We start from the raw sequence: 20,885 nt of genomic DNA on the forward strand, positions 1-20,885 counted from the left end.
AATTATAATATTTTTTATGAGATAAGTTTCTTTAATTTTACTTCAATTCCTAGCAATCTACCAAATAGTTTTACCTAATAATAAATAAATATATTGGTGACCGGTCTAAAGCTATCATGGAGATTGGGGATCAGCCTTCAGCTATAATGGGACTTGCACTAGTAACTCTCTCATTGTAGAATATAATACAACAGGTTTCTGCCAAGGGAATGAATTAGTATTGATGTATTTATGAAAATCTTACCGGACAGCAATATCATCATCTTCTCCACCCCATCCCCAATAATTATTGGGAAATCCATTCATTTTCATGTACTGCTCAGGACTGAGGGCAGAGACCCCTCCAAAGTACGACTTGTAAGGCAACCTGAAACAGAGGGAAAAAGCACTTAATGTTGTATGCTTAAAAGGGACATGAAACCAAACAAAATTTTCAATCAGACAGATCATACAATTTTAAACAACTTTCGAATGTTGTTATCTAATTTGATGTGATTCATTCTGTTGGTATCCTTTGTTGAAGGAGCAGTAATGTAGTACTTGTAGCTAGCTTAAAGGGACACGCAAGTCAAAATTAAACTTTCATGATTCAGACAGAGCAGCAATTTTAAGCAACTTTCCAATTTAGTTCCATTAATGTGCAGTCTTTTTATTTAAACTTTTTGAGTCACCAGCTCCTACTGAGCATGTGCAAGAATAAATGTGTATGCGTTTGTGAATTGCTGATTGATGTCACATGGTACGTGTATGCATTTGTGAATGGCTGATAGCTGTCACATGATACAGGGGGAGTGGAAATAGACATAACTTAAAATTGTCAGGAAAAAATCTACTACACATTTGAAGTTCAGACTAAGTGCTATTGCATTGTCTTGTTATCTTGCATTTGTTGATTATGCAAATCTACTGTTTTTACTGGTCCTTTAACACATTGGGTAAGCCAATGAAAAGAGGTATACATGTGGAGCCACCAAGCAGCTCCTAGTAGAGCATTGCTGCTCCTGAGGATACAAAGAAAACAAATTAGAAAATGGAAGTAGAAAGTTGTTTAACATTGCATGCTCTATCTTAAATGGACATGAAACCCCAAAATTTTCTTTCATGATTCAGACAAAACATACAATTTTAAACAACTTTCCAATTTACTTCTATTATTTAATTTGCTTTCTTCTCTTGTTATCGTTTGCCGAAAGGTTTATCTAGGCCAGCTCACTTGCAGCAGAGAACCTAGTTTCTAGCTGTTGATTGGTGGCTGCATATATATATATATCGATTCTGATTGGCTCACCCATGTGTTCAGTTAGAAACCATTAGTGAATTGCTGCTCCTTCAGCAATTATAGCAAGAGAATGAGCAAATTAGATAATAGAAGTAAATTAGAAAGTTGTTTAAAATTGTATTCTCTATCTGAATCATGAAAGAAAACATTTGGGTTTCATGTCCCTTTAATCATAAAAGAAAATATTTGACTTTAAGGTTCCTTTATTAATAATAATAAAGTTTTATGAAAACATTGCAGGTAAAAGGTTTATGCCAAGTTACCTCAAAGCCAGTCCGTGTACCTTTTCAGTAGACTAATGGGTCTTTATTTTATAAGCAAACTGCATAATGCAGTACTTGGAAGAAAACTGGCTTGGACAAGTCTACACAAGACTTTTTGCCAATATTTTCCATTGTAAACAAAACTGTTAAAGCTTCTAAGATTCACAGTGTGGAACAAATGAGGAAACGGCTAAGTAGGTGACTTATGAAGTTAATCATTTCAGTGCACAAAAGTAATATGTAGAAATGCACCCATAACGTGCCAATACTAACCATGCAATGGTAAACTCGCCTACAATTCAGTTTATGTTTGCTCTGATTTACAGATGAGAATATTAGTGACACTAATTGTAAGCAAATGTACAAGAAACAAAAGAACACAAGGTTAGTAGCAGATCGCAGTCAGTTTCTTCTATTTAATCAGTTACTCTTTAGCTGTCATTTTTATTGCAATGACCAACAATAGTATAGAAGGGAGATATAAAGGCAGGGATTGATGTGAGACAATTTGTTGCTGATCCTGAGTTGAACATGTCTGCATTTTCAACAACTAATACAAAAAGAATGAAGTAAATTGGATAACTGAAGTAAATTGGAAAATTGTTTAAAATCGCATGCTCTATCTGAATCAAGAAAGAAACCTTTTGGGTTTCATGTCCCTTTAATGAAATAAACCTATCTGCAAAGACGGACTGTTAGAACATTAAAAAGCAAAAATACATACTTATATCCAAATTTGTCCATGGCAAGAGAGGCATGCTTGGGGAACCGGTCACAAATGTAGAGGTTGCGATCATCTTCAGGAATAAGGTCTACATCATGGAAGAACATGCAGTCCCAATCTTCATCCTTCATGGCTTCCTTGAAGCCTACATTCAACAGTTTTGCACGATTGAAGGTACTATTACCTGCCTGATAATACAGATAGGATCAGTTTTTGAGAACTGTTCACATGTTACATTTTCCGAAAAGATGGTCCAGTGTTTCCCAACCGCAGTCCTGAAGTACCCCCAATAGTCCTGGTTTTCATTATAGCTGAACTAGAGCACAGGTAAAATAATCAGCTGATTACTTCACCTGTGCACTGGTTCAGCTATAATGAAAACCAGGACTGTTGGGGGTACTTGAGGACCGTGGTTGGGAAACACTGTCCGACGATTAAAAAAAAAAAAAAAAGACTGCATGCATTAATTTTAATGTGTGTTTTAATTATGTACAACTACTGATATGTCTTTAAAAGGACAGTATACACCAATTTTCATATAACTGCATGTAATAGACACTACTAAAGAAGAGTATGCAGAGATACTGATCTAAAAATCCAGTATAAAACCTTTTAAAAACGTACTTAGAAGCTCCCAGTTTAGCACTGTTGATTAGGATAGCAGGAACACCCAGGGAAAGTGTTTGATAGTTGTCACTCCCCCCCCCCTCCCTATTAAAAGACAGATTATACAAACAGAAACCAGCATTAGCTTGGACTAGTGCGTCTACTTCTGACACTGTGGGGGCTTGGTTAGGAGTCTGAAAATCTGCACAATGTTATTAAAAAATAAGCAAAACTATACATTGTTACAAAAATCATTTCCAGATAGGCTATATAAATGGATCACATACAACACATTTATGCAAAGAAAAATTTGGTGTATAATGGCCATTTAATAGAGGCCTCTGAGGAAGTAGAGTTTGTCTATGAAATGTTATTAGGCTACGCCTCCTTACATTATATTGTAACTGTGGAAGTTGAATGGACTAAAACCCGTTAAGATTTTTATATAAAATGCTCAGTTATACATAACGAAACCACTTTGCATTATGCTTTATTTTGCCCCCTATCAAGTAATTGAACTCTGAAAATTTAGCAATTTCTAATGTTTATGACTTGAAATGCATCTGGATGACTTCTCAAGGGTAACTCTGTCCCTAATTGGCTTGGTCAGGTAGTAACTACAAAAAAATGTACTTTATACTAACTTTATGACAGTGGCTAACCTTGTCTGTGGACCAGATTGGCTCCTTTAAAAAAAATTAAAAAAAAGTGGGTGGAGTTTGACTATTGCAATAAAAACAAATTTATGCTTACCTGATGAATTAATTTCTTTCATGGTGGCGAGAGTCCATGATCCATTACTCCTGGGAATTATTCTTCCTTACCACTAGGAGGCGGCAAAGATTTTCCAAACCAAGAGCTGTAAAAAAAAAACCTTCCACTTCACATGTACCTCAGTCTAACGTATAGCCAAGCAAAATGAGGTAAGAAAAAGGAATAAGAGCCATAGAAGTAGCAGGGAATAAAGATGTGCTAAAAAAATAAATACTACTAAACCCAAAGACAAAAGGGTGGGATCTAGTGGACTCTCACGACCATGACCGAAATTAATCAGGTAAGCATAAATTATGTTTTCTTTCATACAGGTGGTGAGAGTACACAATCCATTACGCTTGGGAACAAGAGTCCACAAGTAATAACAAAGTGAGGGATTTAAAAAAACTTAAATTATGCTTACCTGATCATTTTCTTTTCTTCCGATGGAAAGAGTCCACAGCTGCATTCATTACTTTTGGGAAATAAGAACCTGGCCACCAGGAGGAAGCAAAGACACCCCAGCCAAAGGCTTAAATACTCCTCCCACTTCGCTCATCCCCCAGTCAGTCTGTAGAGGAACAAGGAACAAAAAACAGACGCCCCACAGAAAAAATACAGGTGGGGAGCTGTGGACTCTTTTCATCTGAAGAAAAGAAAATTATCAGGTAAGCATAATTTAAGTTTTTCTTCATAAATGGAAACTTCGTTGTAGCCGGGCAAAAAAACTAGAAGGAAAAGGCCCCAAGGACACTGACCCGCAGAGAGTCCGAAAGCCTAACTAGAGACCGCAAAGCAGACTCACTGAGCCAACACTTCTCCAGGAGAACCGTCGCCCAGCAGTCGGTCCCCAGACAACCCATACTAGTACAGTACCAAAATCCCCAAAAGAGAGAGAACAAGGGTGAACCAAAGGGATACCCAAAAAGGTACAGCAATATCCAATGAAGGAAAAGCCCCCTTAAAAAGAAGGCCAAGTCCACAGAGACCCGAATGGCTCCCGAGAACAAAGGGAGATGACGCCGAACCCACAAGAAGCAACTGAGCATCATCAAGGAGAACATCATCTCCCAAATATCGTGCAACAGCTGAAGACAAAGTCCTCAAAACGTCAGAACTCAGAGCCTGAGCAAACAGAAAAATTACAAGTAGCAAACTCAGAAATATAAACATCCGAGTCCAGTAACATGCTGCCATCCGTAAGAAGACACGGAGAAAACATCATCCTAAGGAAAAAGCAGCCGAACAAAATAGCAGATTGCCCCACTCCAGGCCGCCAGACCTACTCACAGATCTCAAAAGGGAAGATGCCCAGAACCTCTAAAAATAAGGTCCACTGGCACCCCCAAGACGTGAGGATGAACAACAGATCTCAAATCCTACACCTAGCTGGACCAGCCCAAGCAATGGCATATCTGAAGTAAGGGAACAGAAAAGAACCCCAAGACCAGCCCCCAAAAGGGCGGAAGAATGGACACAGTCACTTCAACCTAAGACAATCGAGTAGGCGTTAGACCCAAAGAGATCCAGCAAAGGCACCCGACTAAGTCTCAATCCGGTGCCAGCAGCTCCCCAGATGGAAAGGAACAACTCAAAGAGCAGACCAATCCCCGAACCAGATAAAACATCTGTTCCAACCTGCCAAACACAGGAGAGGCCCCTGAAAAAGGAACCACACCTCCGTAAGGAGAACAATGAGCCCTCTGAAGAGGAGAGCGTCGATAAACACCTGTCCAAAAGATAGGAAGTCCTAAGAAGAACCGAGGAGACACAAGGCCACTGAAAGAACCCCTTAAAACACCATCTTGCTAGCACACATACCAGGCGCAAAACCTTCGGTTTCCTAGGCAGGAAAGCCCACCATCAGGTCACATTAGTTGGCTGTCCCAAGGGAACCATATCGTTGGTACAAGACAAGCCCCAAGGAGCCCCAGCTCAGTAAATCTGGCCAAGCTGTAAAACAGAACAGCCAGAACAAGGGCTAAGCCCAAGTATCCCGGAAACTGGAACCCCCAGGCCAGTCCTAGGATCATAAGGTCCGGTAACACCCTTGACAACCGGAAGATCAGGACAAGAAGCCCAGGCCCCACAAATGTTTAGATTAAACAATCTTCCAGGAACATAAATCCCTCGTCTGATATCCAAAAATAGACTTCCCATGAAAATAATCCAGAATAACCCGGATAACAAGAGCAAGAAGCCTTTGCAAGTCCCGACCCAAAGAGAAGAGACCACCCCTTGCAGGAGCCCAACAATCCAAAGAGCCAGGGTCATAAGAGGACACTGGAGCTAACAGGAGTCCAAGCAACATTAACATGACTGAGCTTGAAAGTACGGCTAATCCCCCTAAGGGCCACAAGGCTCTGCTCATTTAATCAACCTCGAAAGGAGGAAAGGCTGAGTAGACCACGCCGGGGATCGAACTAGCAACCCTCGGATTGCTACAGTACAGAGTAGCCACAGAGCATTAGTATGCTGAGCTAGCTGTCCAGCTATCCACAAGCTCCAGACACAAGGGGAACAGTGAGGACAAGTCACCCGAACAGAGCAACATCAACCCTCCACATCACCTCAGATTTGAAGTCAGAGGACAGTAAAACATGTGTTTGGATGCCACCTGAATAGCAATACCTGAACCATATGAGTGGATAACCACTAGGACCTCTTCTATCCCAAGGAGGAGATCCAGAGCATTCCCAACACCGGGGAAGGGCCCCTAACCAGAGCAGAAAAAGCCCTCACTGTCTGATGTCCCGAAAAAGGAACAACCAACTCGCAAAGGGAATCCAAGTCCCCTGAAGGCGACCCATCCACAAGGAGAAGACAATCCCAGAGGTCTCATGAAGAAGAGAACCACTAAAGAAACAAGTCCAAAAAGGAAAATTTCCTAAAGCAACACCGCCCCGACCGGCGGGAAAAGAGCCGCTAAACCCTCAAATTTTCCCACCACGTGGGAAGGAATACTCTAGGTTCCGAGGGTATCGGAAGCAACAGAGAGTGATGCAGCAAAATTCACTGACCCAGTCACCAGAGGACTGAAACAATCCCAAGAGCCGCACGGACCCACAAGTCCTCTTGAGAATGCTTAGCTGAAACTTGTTAAACAAATAACATGAACATAAATAATGTTAAGAGCACTTGTCACCCCAACCGGACCAGCAAGGTATAATAATAGGCGCCACATGTCTGAATAAGCCGCGAGACAGAAGATCTGAACCCAAGCAGGACCAGCCTGCAACCAGGGTCATAACTGCCAAGCTTGCTAAATCCACCCTCAAAGAGGAAGAAAAACATGGGACTAACGTGTCCAAAACAACTTCCGTAGAAGCAAACAGCTAGTATCGATCGCAGAGATTTTTAAGTTCCCGCAGGAAACATAGTATGAAAAAGAAAATTCATCCTAACCGGATAAAATAAAATAACAGGCAACCCGAGGGTTAACGCCCAAGAAGAACAGAACGATCCGCAGAACCTGCCTAACGGAAACCATGTTCTTCCAACAAAACTGGGAAGGATCCCGATAACAAGACTTAAAAGATTACTTCATCCCCCCATGTCTAACGAGGTGAGCCATTCGAAGGAGGAGACTGATGAGTCCCATAAACGGATAAAGGATAGGGTCCCCAAACAGCTCAAAAATGTGCGAGTAGAACACAAAGGTGAGCCAGCCTGTAACGAAAGACACAACACTCAGGAGCAGTTACACCCGCAGGGAACTGCACATGCCCTCCTGTGGCCGAGAGACCTGGAGCAATCGGGCACGAACACAATCGCAAATAAATATCTGGACTTTGTAGACGCGCAAGCACCAAAAGTATGTAAAAGCGAAAACGTGCCACAACCTCTGGGGGGGAACAATCCACCCTCTGAGGAGGAAAAAACATAACTTGGGTTACCCGCATGTGTAGTCGTAGGGAGCTCGCCTCCCGGAGGACAGGGCCCACCGAGGCAAATGGCTCATCAGTCCCTTGAATCCCCGAGCCAGAGGAACAAGGAGCTCTAGAATGGCCTAAAGAACATAACTGACTGACCTGAGTCAATGGGGCCAATTCGCATTCGTCACATGACTTGATTTGAATGGGAAAGTTGAACAATCTCAACATCAGCATCCTCCATAACTGGGTAAAGGAAACCAAAAAATTTACTAAATATAAAACAATTTAAACGGCGCCTGACACCCACAATGGCTGGGGCACTCACCACCTCCTATGAACCAGACACCAGCGAACTAGAATTCTCAGTCGTTACACAGTCAGGAATGCAGAAATGGGAGACCAGAACGTAAACACGCCCGGTCACAAGGTGTACCGTAAAGTCCAAAAAAAGCACGCCCGATCGTAAGGACGCGCAGTTATGTTTCAAAAGCCCCAAGCCCAGTTAACACTACACATAAGCAGATTGAACCACAAACATGATTAAAAAAAAAAAAAACCTGTTCAATAATCACCCTCAGGAGATATTAACCCTTGATTCCAAGATACTAAAGGAGTCCCAATGAGAGCCTGTATTTTTCATTTGAGTTCGCAGGAACAAATGAGTTACAATCATGAAGAAGTAAAATGAAACGATCTTACCAGAATCTACGCCATGGAACAGGAACACGGCGCTTCAAGTGTGACCAATAGTTGCAGCGCCTCTGCCATGGACTTGAGAGAAGAAAGCAGGCAGCGAAGCAAAGTTCATCAACGCCAATTGCTTGTGGAGTTGTTAAAATGAGTCGGGATGGTTTCGCAGAAAGACTCTCCCTGCATCTCCGGACTCTACCTTTCACCCATGCTCTCACTGAGAGGCTGACAGGACTACTTAAAACTCCAGTCCCATGCCGAAGAGTACTACCCTCCATAAGAGACTATTGAAAACTTCTGACACTTCTCTGCCAACCTCCTGGGACGCAAGGCAAAGAATGACTGGGGGATGAGGGAAGTGGGAGGAGTATTTAAGCCTTTGGCTGGGGTGTCTTTGCCTCCTCCTGGTGGCCAGGTTCTTATTTCTCAAAAGTAATGAATGCAGCTGTGGACTCTTTCCATTTATAAAGAAAAGCATATTTTTTCACTGAGAAAATAAATCCACAACCAAATAAAAACTCAACAAGGGCGCTTAAATCAATCAGGCAAGAGAAAAGGCAACTGCATGAAAATTTTGGGAACTATAAACAGATTGGAGTAGAACCCCTGCCTCTGTTCTGCTTTTGGAACTGGGCAGATCACTCTCATGGTAAAAAGGTCTTCTACACAGCATAAGAACGCCTCTCTTTTTGTCGGGTTTACAGACAATTGAGAAAGATGGAACCTCCCCCTTGGAGGGGAATCCTTGAAATCTAGAAGGTATCCCTGGGTTACAATTTCTACTGCCCAGGAATCCTGAACGTCTCTTGCGCAGGCCTGAGCAAAGAGAGAGAGTCTGCCCCCTACTAGATCCGGTCCTGGATCGGAGGCTACCCCTTCATGCTGACTTAGTGGCAGCAGCAGGCTTTTTGGCCTGTTTACCCTTGTGCCAAGCCTGATTAGGTCTCCAGGTTGGCTTGGATTGAGCAAAGTTCCCCTCTTGCTTTGCAGCAGGGGAAGAGGTAGAGGGACCACTCTTGAAGTTTCGAAAGTAACGAAAATTATTTTGTTTGGTCCTTGTCTTATTTGACTTAACCGAGGGAGGGTATGACCCTTCCCTCCAGTAATCTCTGAAATGATCTCTTTCAATGCAGGCCCGAATAGGGTCTTCCTGCTTAGAGCCAGCAAAGAGAATGACTGGGGGGTGGAGTTAAGGGGGAGCCATATGGACAGCTCTGCTGTGGTGCTCTCTTTGCTACTTCCTGTCAAGTTAGGATGAATCCGTGGACTCAGTACATCATGCAAAATAAAATAAAATATGGTTGCATTATAACTGGGGATGTAGCTGTGTTTAGAATTGAGCAATCACATTCAAAATCATGTTAAGTAGGAGTCAGTACACACCTGCCATCATTTAAAATGCCTCTGATTAACCCCAAATAAAGTTCAGCTGTTCTAGTAGGTCTTTCCTGACATTTTCTTAGTCGCAACCTATAGCAAAAGCCATGGTTCGCAGAGAGCTTCCAAAGCATCAGAGGGATCTCATTGTTAAAAGGTATCAGTCAGGAGAACGGTACAAAAGAATTTCCAAGGCATTAGATAATACCATGGAACACAGTGAAGACAGTCATCATCAAGTGGAGAAAATATGGCGCAACAGTGACATTACCAAGAACTGGACGTCCCTCCAAAATTGATGAAAAGACAAGAAAACTGGCCTGGGAGGCTGCCAAGAGGCCTACAGCACCATTAAAGGAGCTGCAGGAATATCTGGCAAGTACTGGCTGTGTGGTGCATGTGACAACAATCGCCCGTATTCTTCATATGTCTGGGTTATGGGGTAGAGTGGTAAGACGGAAGCCCTTTCTTACAAAAAAAAAAACCCATCCAAGCCCAGCTAAATTTTGCAAACACACATCTGAAGTCTGCTAAAAGCATGTCGCAAAAGGTGTTCTGGTTTGATGAAACCAAGATTAAACTTTTTGGCCATAATTCCAAAAGATATGTTCAGCGCAAAAACAACACTGCATATAACCAAAAGAACACCATACCCACAGTGAAGTATTTTGGTGGCAGTATCATGCTTTGGGTCTGTTTTTCTTCAGCTGGAACTGGGGCCTTAGTCAAGGTAGAGTGAATTATGAACAGTTCCAAATACCAGAAAATATTGGCACAAAACCTTCAGGCTTCTGCTAGAAAGCTGAACAAGAAGAGGAACTTCATCTTTATCCATGACAACGCCACAAAGCATACATCCAATTTAACAAAGGAATAACTTCACCAGAAGAAGATTAAAGTTTTGGAATGGCCCAGTCAGAGCCCAGACCTGAATACAATCGAAAATCTGTGGTGCGGAACAGCAATGGGCGCCAAGTTTGCGCCCTCATTCGCCAACCTCTTTATGGGGTGGTGGGAGCTGTCCTGCATCTATGGAGATTGGAACTGCTATAGACAGAATATACAGTTTTACAGGCGATATATTGATGATCTGCTCCTGGTGTGGAGAGGGTCTGAGGATAAGGCCAAAGAGTTTGTAGATTGGCTAAATGTTAACGATATTGGGTTAGAATTCACTTTTGAGTTAAATAAATCTGAAATTAATTTCTTGGATTTAACTCTCAAGGGCATACCGAATATAGGTGTAGAAACTGAAGTTTATAGAAAACCAATCACAGGCAATACCCTTCCCCACGCCAGGAGCAGTCATCCCAAACAGGTTTTTAGGTCAGTTGCGTTTCAATCTTACAAATTGCCCTTTCGCAACTGTAGCAACCCCGAACAATATGAGGCACATGCTAACCTACTATCTGACCGCCTTAGAAATAGAGGCTACAAACCACATGAGATTGTGAAAGTGAGGAAGGAGGTAAATCTGACTGAAAGAGAAAAATTGTTAACGAAATCCGAAATATCTAAGGAAAGGACCTATTTCGTTACGGACTATAATACACAATATAATAAAATTTGTAATATTGTACAGAGACATTTCAAGCTCTTAGCAGTTGATGATGCACTAGTAAGATACAATACAAGAAGGTTGTAAATGCTCCTTCAGGCGAGGGATCGCAATGGGGAACATCCTGGCACCCACACCATTGAAGTCGTTATCACAGGAAGATGGAAGCTCTTGGCTTAGATTCAAAGGTGTCTATAGTTGTAGCAACTTTACCTGTACGGCCTGTGAGCATTTGATTGAAGGTGGGGGCTTCAAAAGTGAGGTCACTAACAAGTCATATACACATAAAAAATGCATGAACTGTAGAAGTAAATACACAGTCTACCTGGCAAGTTGTATGGACTAGACAAAAAGAAAGGTGTTGAAGATACTACACTCTCTAACTCTATTTTGCTAACCCAAAAGAATTGGTAAATCTCCAAACTACCAACCGTGATTTGTAACAAGAAAAAAACAAAATTTATGCTTACCTGATAAATTTCTCTCTCTTGTGGTGTATCCAGTCCACGGGTTCATCCATTACTTGTGGGATATTCTCCTTCCCAACAGGAAGTTGCAAGAGGACACCCACAGCAGAGCTGTCTATATAGCTCCTCCCCTAACTGCCACTCCCAGTCATTCGACCGAAGACAAGCAAGAAAAAAGGAGAAACTATAGGGTGCAGTGGTGACTGTAGTTTAAAAATAAAAAACACCTGCCTTAAAAATGACAGGGCGGGCCGTGGACTGGATACACCACAAGAGAAAGAAATTTATCAGGTAAGCATAAATTTTGTTTTCTCTTGTAAGGTGTATCCAGTCCACGGGTTCATCCATTACTTGTGGGATACCAATACCAAAGCTTTAGGACACGGATGAAGGGAGGGACAAGGCAGGAACTTAAATGGAAGGCACCACTGCCTGCAAGACCTTTCTCCCAAAAATAGCCTCAGAGGAAGCAAAAGTATCAAATTTGTAGAATTTAGAAAAAGTATGAAGCGAAGACCAAGTCGCCGCCTTACAAATCTGTTCAACAGAGGCCTCATTTTTAAAAGCCCATGTGGAAGCTACCGCTCTAGTGGAATGAGCTGTAATTCTTTCAGGAGGCTGCTGGCCAGCAGTCTCATAAGCTAAACGGATTATGCTTCTTAGCCAAAAAGAAAGAGAAGATGCCGAAGCCTTTTGGCCTCTCCTCTGTCCAGAGTAGACAACAAACAATGCAGATGTTTGACGAAAATCCTTAGTAGCTTGTAAATAAACCTTTAAAGCACGAACCACGTCAAGATTGTGTAATATACGTTCCTTCTTTGAAGAAGGATTAGGACACAGTGATGGAACTACAATCTCCTGATTGATATTCTTATTAGATACCACCTTAGGAAGAAATCCAGGTTTGGTACGCAACACTACCTTATCTGTATGGAATATCAGATAAGGGGAATCACACTGTAAGGCAGATAACTCTGAAACTCTTCGAGCCGAAGAGATAGCTACCAAAAACAGAACTTTCCAAGATAAAAGTTTGATATCTATGGAATGCAGAGGTTCAAACGGAACCCCTTGAAGAACTTTAAGAAGTAAATTTAAACTCCATGGCGGAGCAACAGGTTTAAACACAGGCTTGATTCTAACTAAAGCCTGACAAAACGCCTGTACGTCTGGAACATCTGCCAGACGCTTGTGCAGAAGAATAGACAGAGCAGAAATCTGTCCCTTTAAGGAACTAGCTGACAAACCCTTCTCCAATCCTTCTTGGAGAAAAGATAATATCCTAGGAATCCTGACTTTACTCCATGAGTAACCCTTGGATTCACACCAATGAAGATATTTACACCATATCTTATGATAGATTTTCCTTGTGACAGGCTTTCGAGCCTGAATTAAGGTATCAATGACCGACTCGGAGAAACCACATTTTGATAAAATCAAGCGTTCAATCTCCAAGCAGTCAGCCGCAGTGAAATTGGATTTGGATGTTTGAATGGACCTTGGAGTAGAAGGTTCTGCCTCAGCGGCAGAGTCCATGGTGGAAGGGATGACATGTCCACCAGATCTGCATACAAGTCCTGCGTGGCCACGCAGGTGCTATCAAAATCACAGAAGCTCTCTCCTGCCTGATCTTGGCAATCAGACGAGGGAGGAGAGGAAATGGTGGGAACACATAAGCCAGGTTGAAGGACCAGGGCACTGCTAGAGCATCTATCAGCGCTGCCTGGGGATCCCTTGACCTGGACCCGTAACAAGGAAGCTTGGCGTTCTGACGAGACGCCATCAGATCCACTTCTGGTTTGCCCCATAGTTGAATCAGCTAGGAAAATAGCTCCGGATGGAGCTCCCACTCCCCCGGATGAAAAGTCTGCAGACTTAGAAAATCCGCCTCCCAGTTCTCTACTCCTGGGATATGGATAGCTGAGAGATGGCAAGAGTGAACCTCTGCCCATAGAATTATCTTTGAAACCTCCAACATTGCCAGGGGGCTTCTTGTCCCCCCCCCTGATGGTTGATATAGGCTACAGTCGTGATACTGTCCGACTGAAATCTGATGAACCTGACCGCAGCTAGTTGAGGCCAAGCCTGAAGAGCATTGAATATCGCTCTCAGTTCCAGAATGTTTATCGGAAGGAGGGCGTCCTTCTGAGTCCACGAACCCTGAGCCTTCAGGGAGTTCCAGACTGCGCCCCAGCCCAGAAGGCTGGCATCTGTCATGACTATAGTCCACTCTGGCCTGCGGAAACTCATTCCCCTGGACAGATGGACCCGAGAGAACCACCAGAGAAGAGAATCCCTGGTCTCTTGATCCAGATTTAGCAGAGGGGACAAATCTGTGTAATCCCCATTCCACTGATTGAGCATGCAAAGTTGCAGTGGTCTGAGATGTAGGCGGGCAAACGGAACTATGTCCATTGCCGCTACTCTTAGGCCGATTACTTCCATACACTGAGCCACTGACGGCCGAGAAGTGGAATGAAGAGCAGGGCAGGAAGTTAGAATCTTTGATAACCTGACCTCTGTCAGAAAATTTTTCATTTCTACTGAATCTATCAGTGTTCCTAGGAAGGAAACTCTTGTGAGAGGGGAGAGAGAACTCTTTTCTTCATTCACCTTCCACCCGTGAGACCTCAGAAAGGCCAGAATAACTTTATTTTGCAGTAATAACGCGTTGCAAAATAAATACTGTTTGTTTTATACCACGACCCGGTATTTTTGCTTCTTTCCACGATCCACTTGTTTTTGAAACAGGACTTTTACCACGGAACCTTTCATACACTGACACTGTCAGTTTTGGAGAAAAGTCTCGGTGGCATGAGTGCAGCAGGAGAACACCTATCAGCTTGCAGCTCACCTGGTCCGGCCATTGGCCCTAAAAAACGTGGGTGCTACTTTCTAGACGCCTATCTGGATTCCACAGGTCCTCTGGGCGTACTGACTGCTGGAATTTGAATGTCAGCCTGCTTTATCGCACCTTATTCATTTAAGGTGCCACTTTCCTTGTGAGTAGTTTTTTGCACATCACCTTTATATTTGTTGTTTTAACGATTCACACTATGTTGGCGCCCCTTGTTTATCTTCCATTCTAGACAAACTGGTAATGCCTGTCTAAGAAGGCGAACCTGAGGAACTGATGATCTCTGTGAATTGGAATGTGGAGATAAGCATCATTTAAGTCCACGGTAGTCATATTGACCCTCCTGGATCATAGGGAGGATGGTTCGGATAGTCTCCATCTTGAAGGATGGGACCCTGAGAAATTTGTTTAGGATCTTGAGATCCAAGATTGGTCTGAAAGTTCCCTCTTTTTTGGGAACTATTTGAATAGAAGCCCTGCCCCTGTTCCTGCTTTGGAACTGGGTGGATCACTCCCATAACCAGCAGGTCTTGAACACAACATAAGAATGCCTCTCTCTTTATCTGGTTTACAGATAATTGTGAGAGATGAAATCTCCCCTTTGGAGATGAAGCTTTGAAGTCCAGAAGATATCCCTGGGAAACAATCTCCAATGCCCAGGGATCCTGGACGTCTCTTGCCCAAGCCTGGGCGAAGAGAGAGTCTGCCCCCCACTAGATCCGGTCCCAGATCGGGGGCTACTCCTTCATGCTGTCTTAGAGGCAGCCGCAGGTTTCTTGGCCTGCTTCCCCTTATTCCAAGCCTGGTTAGGTCTCCAGACTGGTTTGGACTGGGCGAAATTTCCCTCTTGTTTTGCATTAGAGGAAACTGAAGCTGCGCCACTCTTGAAGTTTCGAAAGGAACGAAAATTATTCTGTTTGGTCCTTAACTTATTGGACCTATCCTGAGGAAGGGCGTGACCTTTTCCTCCAGTAATATCAGTAATATCAGAAATTATCTCCTTCAGACCGGGCCCGAATAGGGTCTGTCCCTTGAAGGGGATGTTAAGAAGCTTAGACTTTGAAGTAACGTCTGCTGACCAGGACTTAAGCCATAGCGCCCTACACGCCAAAACCTGAATTCTTAGCCGTTAGCTTGGCTAAATGAAAAATGGCGTCAGAAATAAAGGAGTTAGCTAACTTAAGAGCTTTAATCCTGTCTAGAATATTGTCTAACGGGGTCTCCACCTGTAGAGCCTCCTCAAGAGACTCAAACCAAAAAGCCGCTGCAGCAGTAACTGGGACAATGCATGCAATAGGCTGGAGAATAAAACCTTGATGTATAAAGTTTTTCTTAAGGAGACCCTGCAATTTTTTATCCATAGGATCTAGGAAAGCACAACTGTCCTCAACGGGGATAGTTGTATGCTTAGCTAGGGTGGAGACTGCTCCCTCCACCTTAGGAACCGTCTGCCACGAGTCCCGTATGGTGGCATCTATGCGAAACATCTTTTTGAAAGCAGGAGGGGGAGAGAACGGCACACCTGGTCTATCCCATTCCTTACTAATAATGTCTGAAAACCTCTTAGGGACTGGAAAAACATCAGTGTTAACAGGTACTGCAAAGTATTTGTCCATTTTACACAATTTCTCTGGAACCACAATGGGGTCCCAGTCATCCAGAGTCGCTAAAACCTCCCTAAGCAATAAGCGGAGGTGTTCAAGCTTAAATTTAAACGCTGTCATTTCAGAATCAGACTGAAGTAACACCTTCCCACAGATAGAAGCTCACCTGCCTCGGCTTCTGAGCATTGTGAGGGTATATCGGACACAGGCAATAAAGCGTCAGAAAGCTCTGTATTAATTCTAGCCCCAGAGCTGTCTCGCTTTCCTTGTAGCCCTGGCAGTTTGGAGAATACCTCTGTGAGGGTAGCATTCATAACTGCCGCCATGTCCTGTAAGGTAAAAGAATTAGATGCGCTAGATGTACTTGGCGTCACTTGAGCGGGAGTTATAGGTTCTGACACATGGGGAGAGTTAGATGGCATAATCTCCCTCTTTTCAGTCAGAGAATCCCCTGGAGATAAATCTTTAAGCGCCATAATATGGTCTTTATAGTTTATATAAATATCAGTACATTTGGTACACATTCTAAGAGGGGGTTCCACAATGGCTTCCAAACATATTGAACAAGGAGTTTCCTCTATGTCAGACATGTTTAACAGACTAGTAATGAGACAAGCAAGCTTGGAAAACACTTTAATAAAGGTGAAACAGCAAATCAACTCGTTTCAGCCCTATAGGCCTTTATCAAGATCTTGATAAAGGCTTATAGGGCTGAAACGCGTTGATTTGCTCATTTATTCACTTCTATATTATTGTTCAATCTGGTTATAGTAGGTGTGGTGCATGAAGCCGCTTTTAATATCTTGAGCGGAATACATATGTTTAATTTCCCCACCCATGATCTATATACCGTTTGCACATTAACGACATATGGTCTGATCAATTGCCTAAAGACCTGGGACTTGCATATGATTCACAAGGTGATCTAGCCCTCTAACCTTTCACACCGGAACAGGTTGCAGGACCTGTAGGTACAGCTATTAAGGAGACTATAGCTGCCAGCAAATACCTCGGTCCCAGGACCTACCTAAAACTTTTCTGAAAACACCAGGACCTACATTTCAGGACGCTGAACTGTTCAATACAGTGGCTTTTTCATCCAGTCTGAAGCATACTATAGACACATCTATCCCGGAATACTGCATGTTATCATATTTAGACCGGAGCGCTGAATGAAACATTCATATGACACGGGACTTACTTCTCACAAGTGACGGATATCCACAACAAAAGAGGAGACTTGATGAGAACTCCTTAATCACACGGCTAATATTGCCAGTTACAAGTTGTATGGACTGTCACCTACAGTATGTAGGGATGACGTCGAGAGAGGCACGTTCACGCATTAGAGAACACCTCACCAATATAAAGGCAGGGGTCCTCACAACCCCCCTGGTCCAGCATTTTAAAAACAGAATTAACGCTTACCTGATAAATTACTTTCTCTTACGGTGTATCCAGTCCACCACGGATTCATCCTTACTTGTGGGATATTCTCATTCCCTACAGGAAGTGGCAAAGAGAGCACACAGCAGAGCTGTCCATATAGCTCCCCCTCAGGCTCCGCCCCCCCAGTCATTCGACCGACGGTTAGGAGAAAAAAGGAGAAACCATAGGGTGCAGTGGTGACTGTAGTTTAACAAAAATAAATTTGAACCTGACTTAATTGCCAGGGCGGGCCGTGGACTGGATACACCATAAGAGAAAGTAATTTATCAGGTAAGCATAAATTCTGTTTTCTCTTACTTGGTGTATCCAGTCCACGGATTCATCCTTACTAATGGGATACCAATACCAAAGCTTTAGGACACGGATGAAGGGAGGGAACAAGTCAGGTAACCTAAACGGAAGGCACCACTGCTTGCAAAACCTTTCTCCCAAAAATAGCCTCCGAAGAAGCAAAAGTATCGAATTTGTAAAATTTGGCAAAAGTATGCAGTGAAGACCAAGTCGCTGCCTTACAAATCTGTTCAACAGAAGCCTCATCCTTGAAGGCCCATGTGGAAGCCACAGCTCGGGTGGAATGAGCTGTAATTCGTTCAGGAGGCTGCTGTCCAGCAGTCTCATAAGCCAATCGGATGATGCTTTTCAGCCAGAAGGAAAGAGGTAGCAGTCGCTTTATGACCTCTCCTCTTACCAGAATAGACAACAAACAAGGATGATGTTTGTCTGAAATCTTTAGTTGCTTTTAAATAGAATTTTAAAGCCTGAACCACATCAAGAATGTGTAATAGTCGTTCCTCCTTCGAAACTGGATTAGGACACAGAGAAGGAACAATGATTTCTTGGTTAATATTCTTATTAGAAACAACTTTCTGAAGAAAACCAGGTTTGGTACGCAAAACAACCTTATCTGTATGGAACACCAGATAGGGTGAATCACACTGCAAAGCAGACAATTCTGAAACTCTCCGAGCAGAAGAGATAGCTACCAAAAACAAAACCTTCCAAGATAATAACTTAATATCTATGGAATGTAAAGGTTCAAACGGAACCCCTTGAAGAACTGAAAGAACTAAATTAAGACTCCATGGAGGAGCCCCAGGTTTATAGACAGGCTTGATTCTAACTAAAGCCTGTGCAAACGCCTGAACGTCTGGTACTGCTGCCAGCTGCTTGTGTAACAGGATAGACAGAGCAGATATCTGTCCCTTTAAGGAACTAGCTGACAATCCTTTCTCCAATCCTTCTTGGAGAAAAGACAAAATCCTGGAAATCCTAACTTTACTCCACGAGTAACCCTTGGATTCACACCAACAAAGATATTTCCGCCATATCTTACGGTAAATTTTCCTGGTGACAGGCTTTCTGGCCTGGATTAAAGTATCAATAACTGATTCAGAGAACCCACGCTTAGCTAGAATTAAGCGTTCAATCTCCAAGCAGTCAGATGCAGAGAAACTAGATTTGGATGCTTGAATGGACCCTGTATTAGAAGATCCTGCCTCGATGGCAGTTTCCATGGTGGAACCGATGACATGTCCATTAGGTCTGCATACCAAGTCCTGCGTGGCCACGCAGGCGCTATCAGAATCACCGAAGCCTTCTCATGTTTGTTTGATTCTGGCTACTAGCCGAGGGAGAAGAGGAAACGGTGGAAAGACATAAGCTAGACTAAAGGACCAAGGCGCTACTAGAGCATCCATCAATGCCGCCTTGGGATCCCTGGACCTGGATCCGTAAAGGGGAAGTTTGGTGTTCTGACAGGACGCCATCAGATCCAATTCCGGAATGCCCCATAGCTGGGTCAGCTGAGCAAAAACCTCCGGGTGGAGTTCCCACTCCCCCGGGTGAAAAGTCTGACGACTCAGAAAATCCGCCTCCCAGTTGTCTACTCCTGGGATGTGAATAGCAGAAAGGTGTCAGGAGTGATCCTCCGCCCATTTGATGAATTTGGCCTCCGCTAGTTGAGGCCATGCCTGGAGCGTATTGAATATTGCTCTCAGTTCCAAAATGTTTATCGGGAGAAGAGATTCTTCCCGAGACCATAGGGCTTGAGCTTTCAGGGAGTCCCAGACCACACCCCATCCTAACAGACTGGCATCGGTCGTGACAATGATCCACTCCAGTCTGCGGAAGCACATTCCCTGAGACAGGTGATCCTGAGACAACCACCAGAGAAGAGAGTCTCTGGTTTTCTGGTCCATTTGTATTTGAGGAGACAAATCTGCATAATCTCCATTCCACTGTTTGAGCATGCACAGTTGTAGTGGTCCGAGACGAATTCGGGCAAAAGGGACAACGTCCATTGCCGCAACCATTAATCTGATTACCTCCATGCACTGAGCCACAGAAGGCCGAGGAATAGAATGAAGAACTCGGCAAGTAGTTAAAAGCTTTGACTTCCTGACCTCTGTCAGAAATATTTTCATTTCTACCGAGTCTATTAGTGTTCCCAGGAAGGGAACCCTTGTGAGCGGGGACAGAGAACTCTTTTCTACGTTCACCTTCCACCCGTGAGACCTTAGAAAGGTCAGAACAATGTCCGTATGAGTCTTGGCTGTGAAAAGACGACGCCTGTATTAAGATGTCGTCTAGGTAAGGTGCTACTGCAATGCCCCGCGGTCTTAGTCCCGCTAGAAGGGACTCTAGCACCTTTGTGAAAATTCTGGGAGCGGTGGCCAACCCGAAAGGAAGGGCCACGAACTAGTAATGCATGTCCAGAAAGGCGAACCTTAGGAACTGATGATGATCTTTGTGAATAGGAATATGTAGGTACGCATCCTTTAGAGCCACGGTAGTCATATATTGACCTTCCTGGATCATCGGTAAGATTGTTCGAATGGTTTCCATTTTGAAAGATGGAACTCTGAAGAATTTGTTTAGAATTTTTAGATCCAGGATTGGCCTGAAAGTTCCTTCCTTTTTGGGAACTACAAACAGGTTTGAGTAAAATCCCAGTCCTTGTTCTGCAATTGGAACTGGGTGTATCACTCCCATTTTTAGAAGATCCTCTACACAGCGTAAGAACGCCTGTTTCTTTGTTTGGTCTGAAGACAAACGAGAAATGTGGAACCTTCCCCTCGGAGGAGAGTCCTTGAATTCTAGAAGATACCCCTGAACAACAATTTCTAATGCCCAGGGATCTGGAACATCTCTTGCCCAAGCCAGAGCAAAGAGAGAAAGTCTGCCCCCTACCAGATCCGGTCCCAGATCGGGGGCTACCCCTTCATGCTGGCTTGGTAGCAGCCGCAGGCTTCTTGGCCTGCTTACCCTTGTTCCAGCCCTGCAAAGGCTTCCAGGTTGCTTTGGGCTTGGAAGCGTTACCCTCCTGCTTTGCGGTTGCAGAGGTTGAAGCAGGTCCGCTCCTGAAGTTGCGAAAGGAGCGAAAA

The 20,885-nt window shown here is 43.6% G+C and overlaps 1 protein-coding gene across 3 annotated transcripts in view; it reads right to left on the reverse strand.

The window, feature by feature from the left end:
- The window catches only part of LOC128639107 (beta-1,4-galactosyltransferase 3), a 443,577-nt gene that overhangs the window by 116,707 nt on the left and 305,985 nt on the right, over positions 1–20,885 (reverse strand). For all 3 annotated transcript variants that reach the window (XM_053691263.1, XM_053691264.1, XM_053691265.1), the window contains 2 exons: positions 2,267–2,454; positions 245–367 (listed from right to left, as the gene is read on the reverse strand). In XM_053691263.1, the coding sequence (XP_053547238.1) occupies positions 245–367; positions 2,267–2,454 (311 nt within the window). The remainder of the gene's footprint in view (positions 1–244; positions 368–2,266; positions 2,455–20,885) is intronic.

Source organism: Bombina bombina, chromosome 8 (assembly GCF_027579735.1).
Source record: "Bombina bombina isolate aBomBom1 chromosome 8, aBomBom1.pri, whole genome shotgun sequence".
Taxonomy (NCBI): Eukaryota; Metazoa; Chordata; class Amphibia; order Anura; family Bombinatoridae; genus Bombina; species Bombina bombina.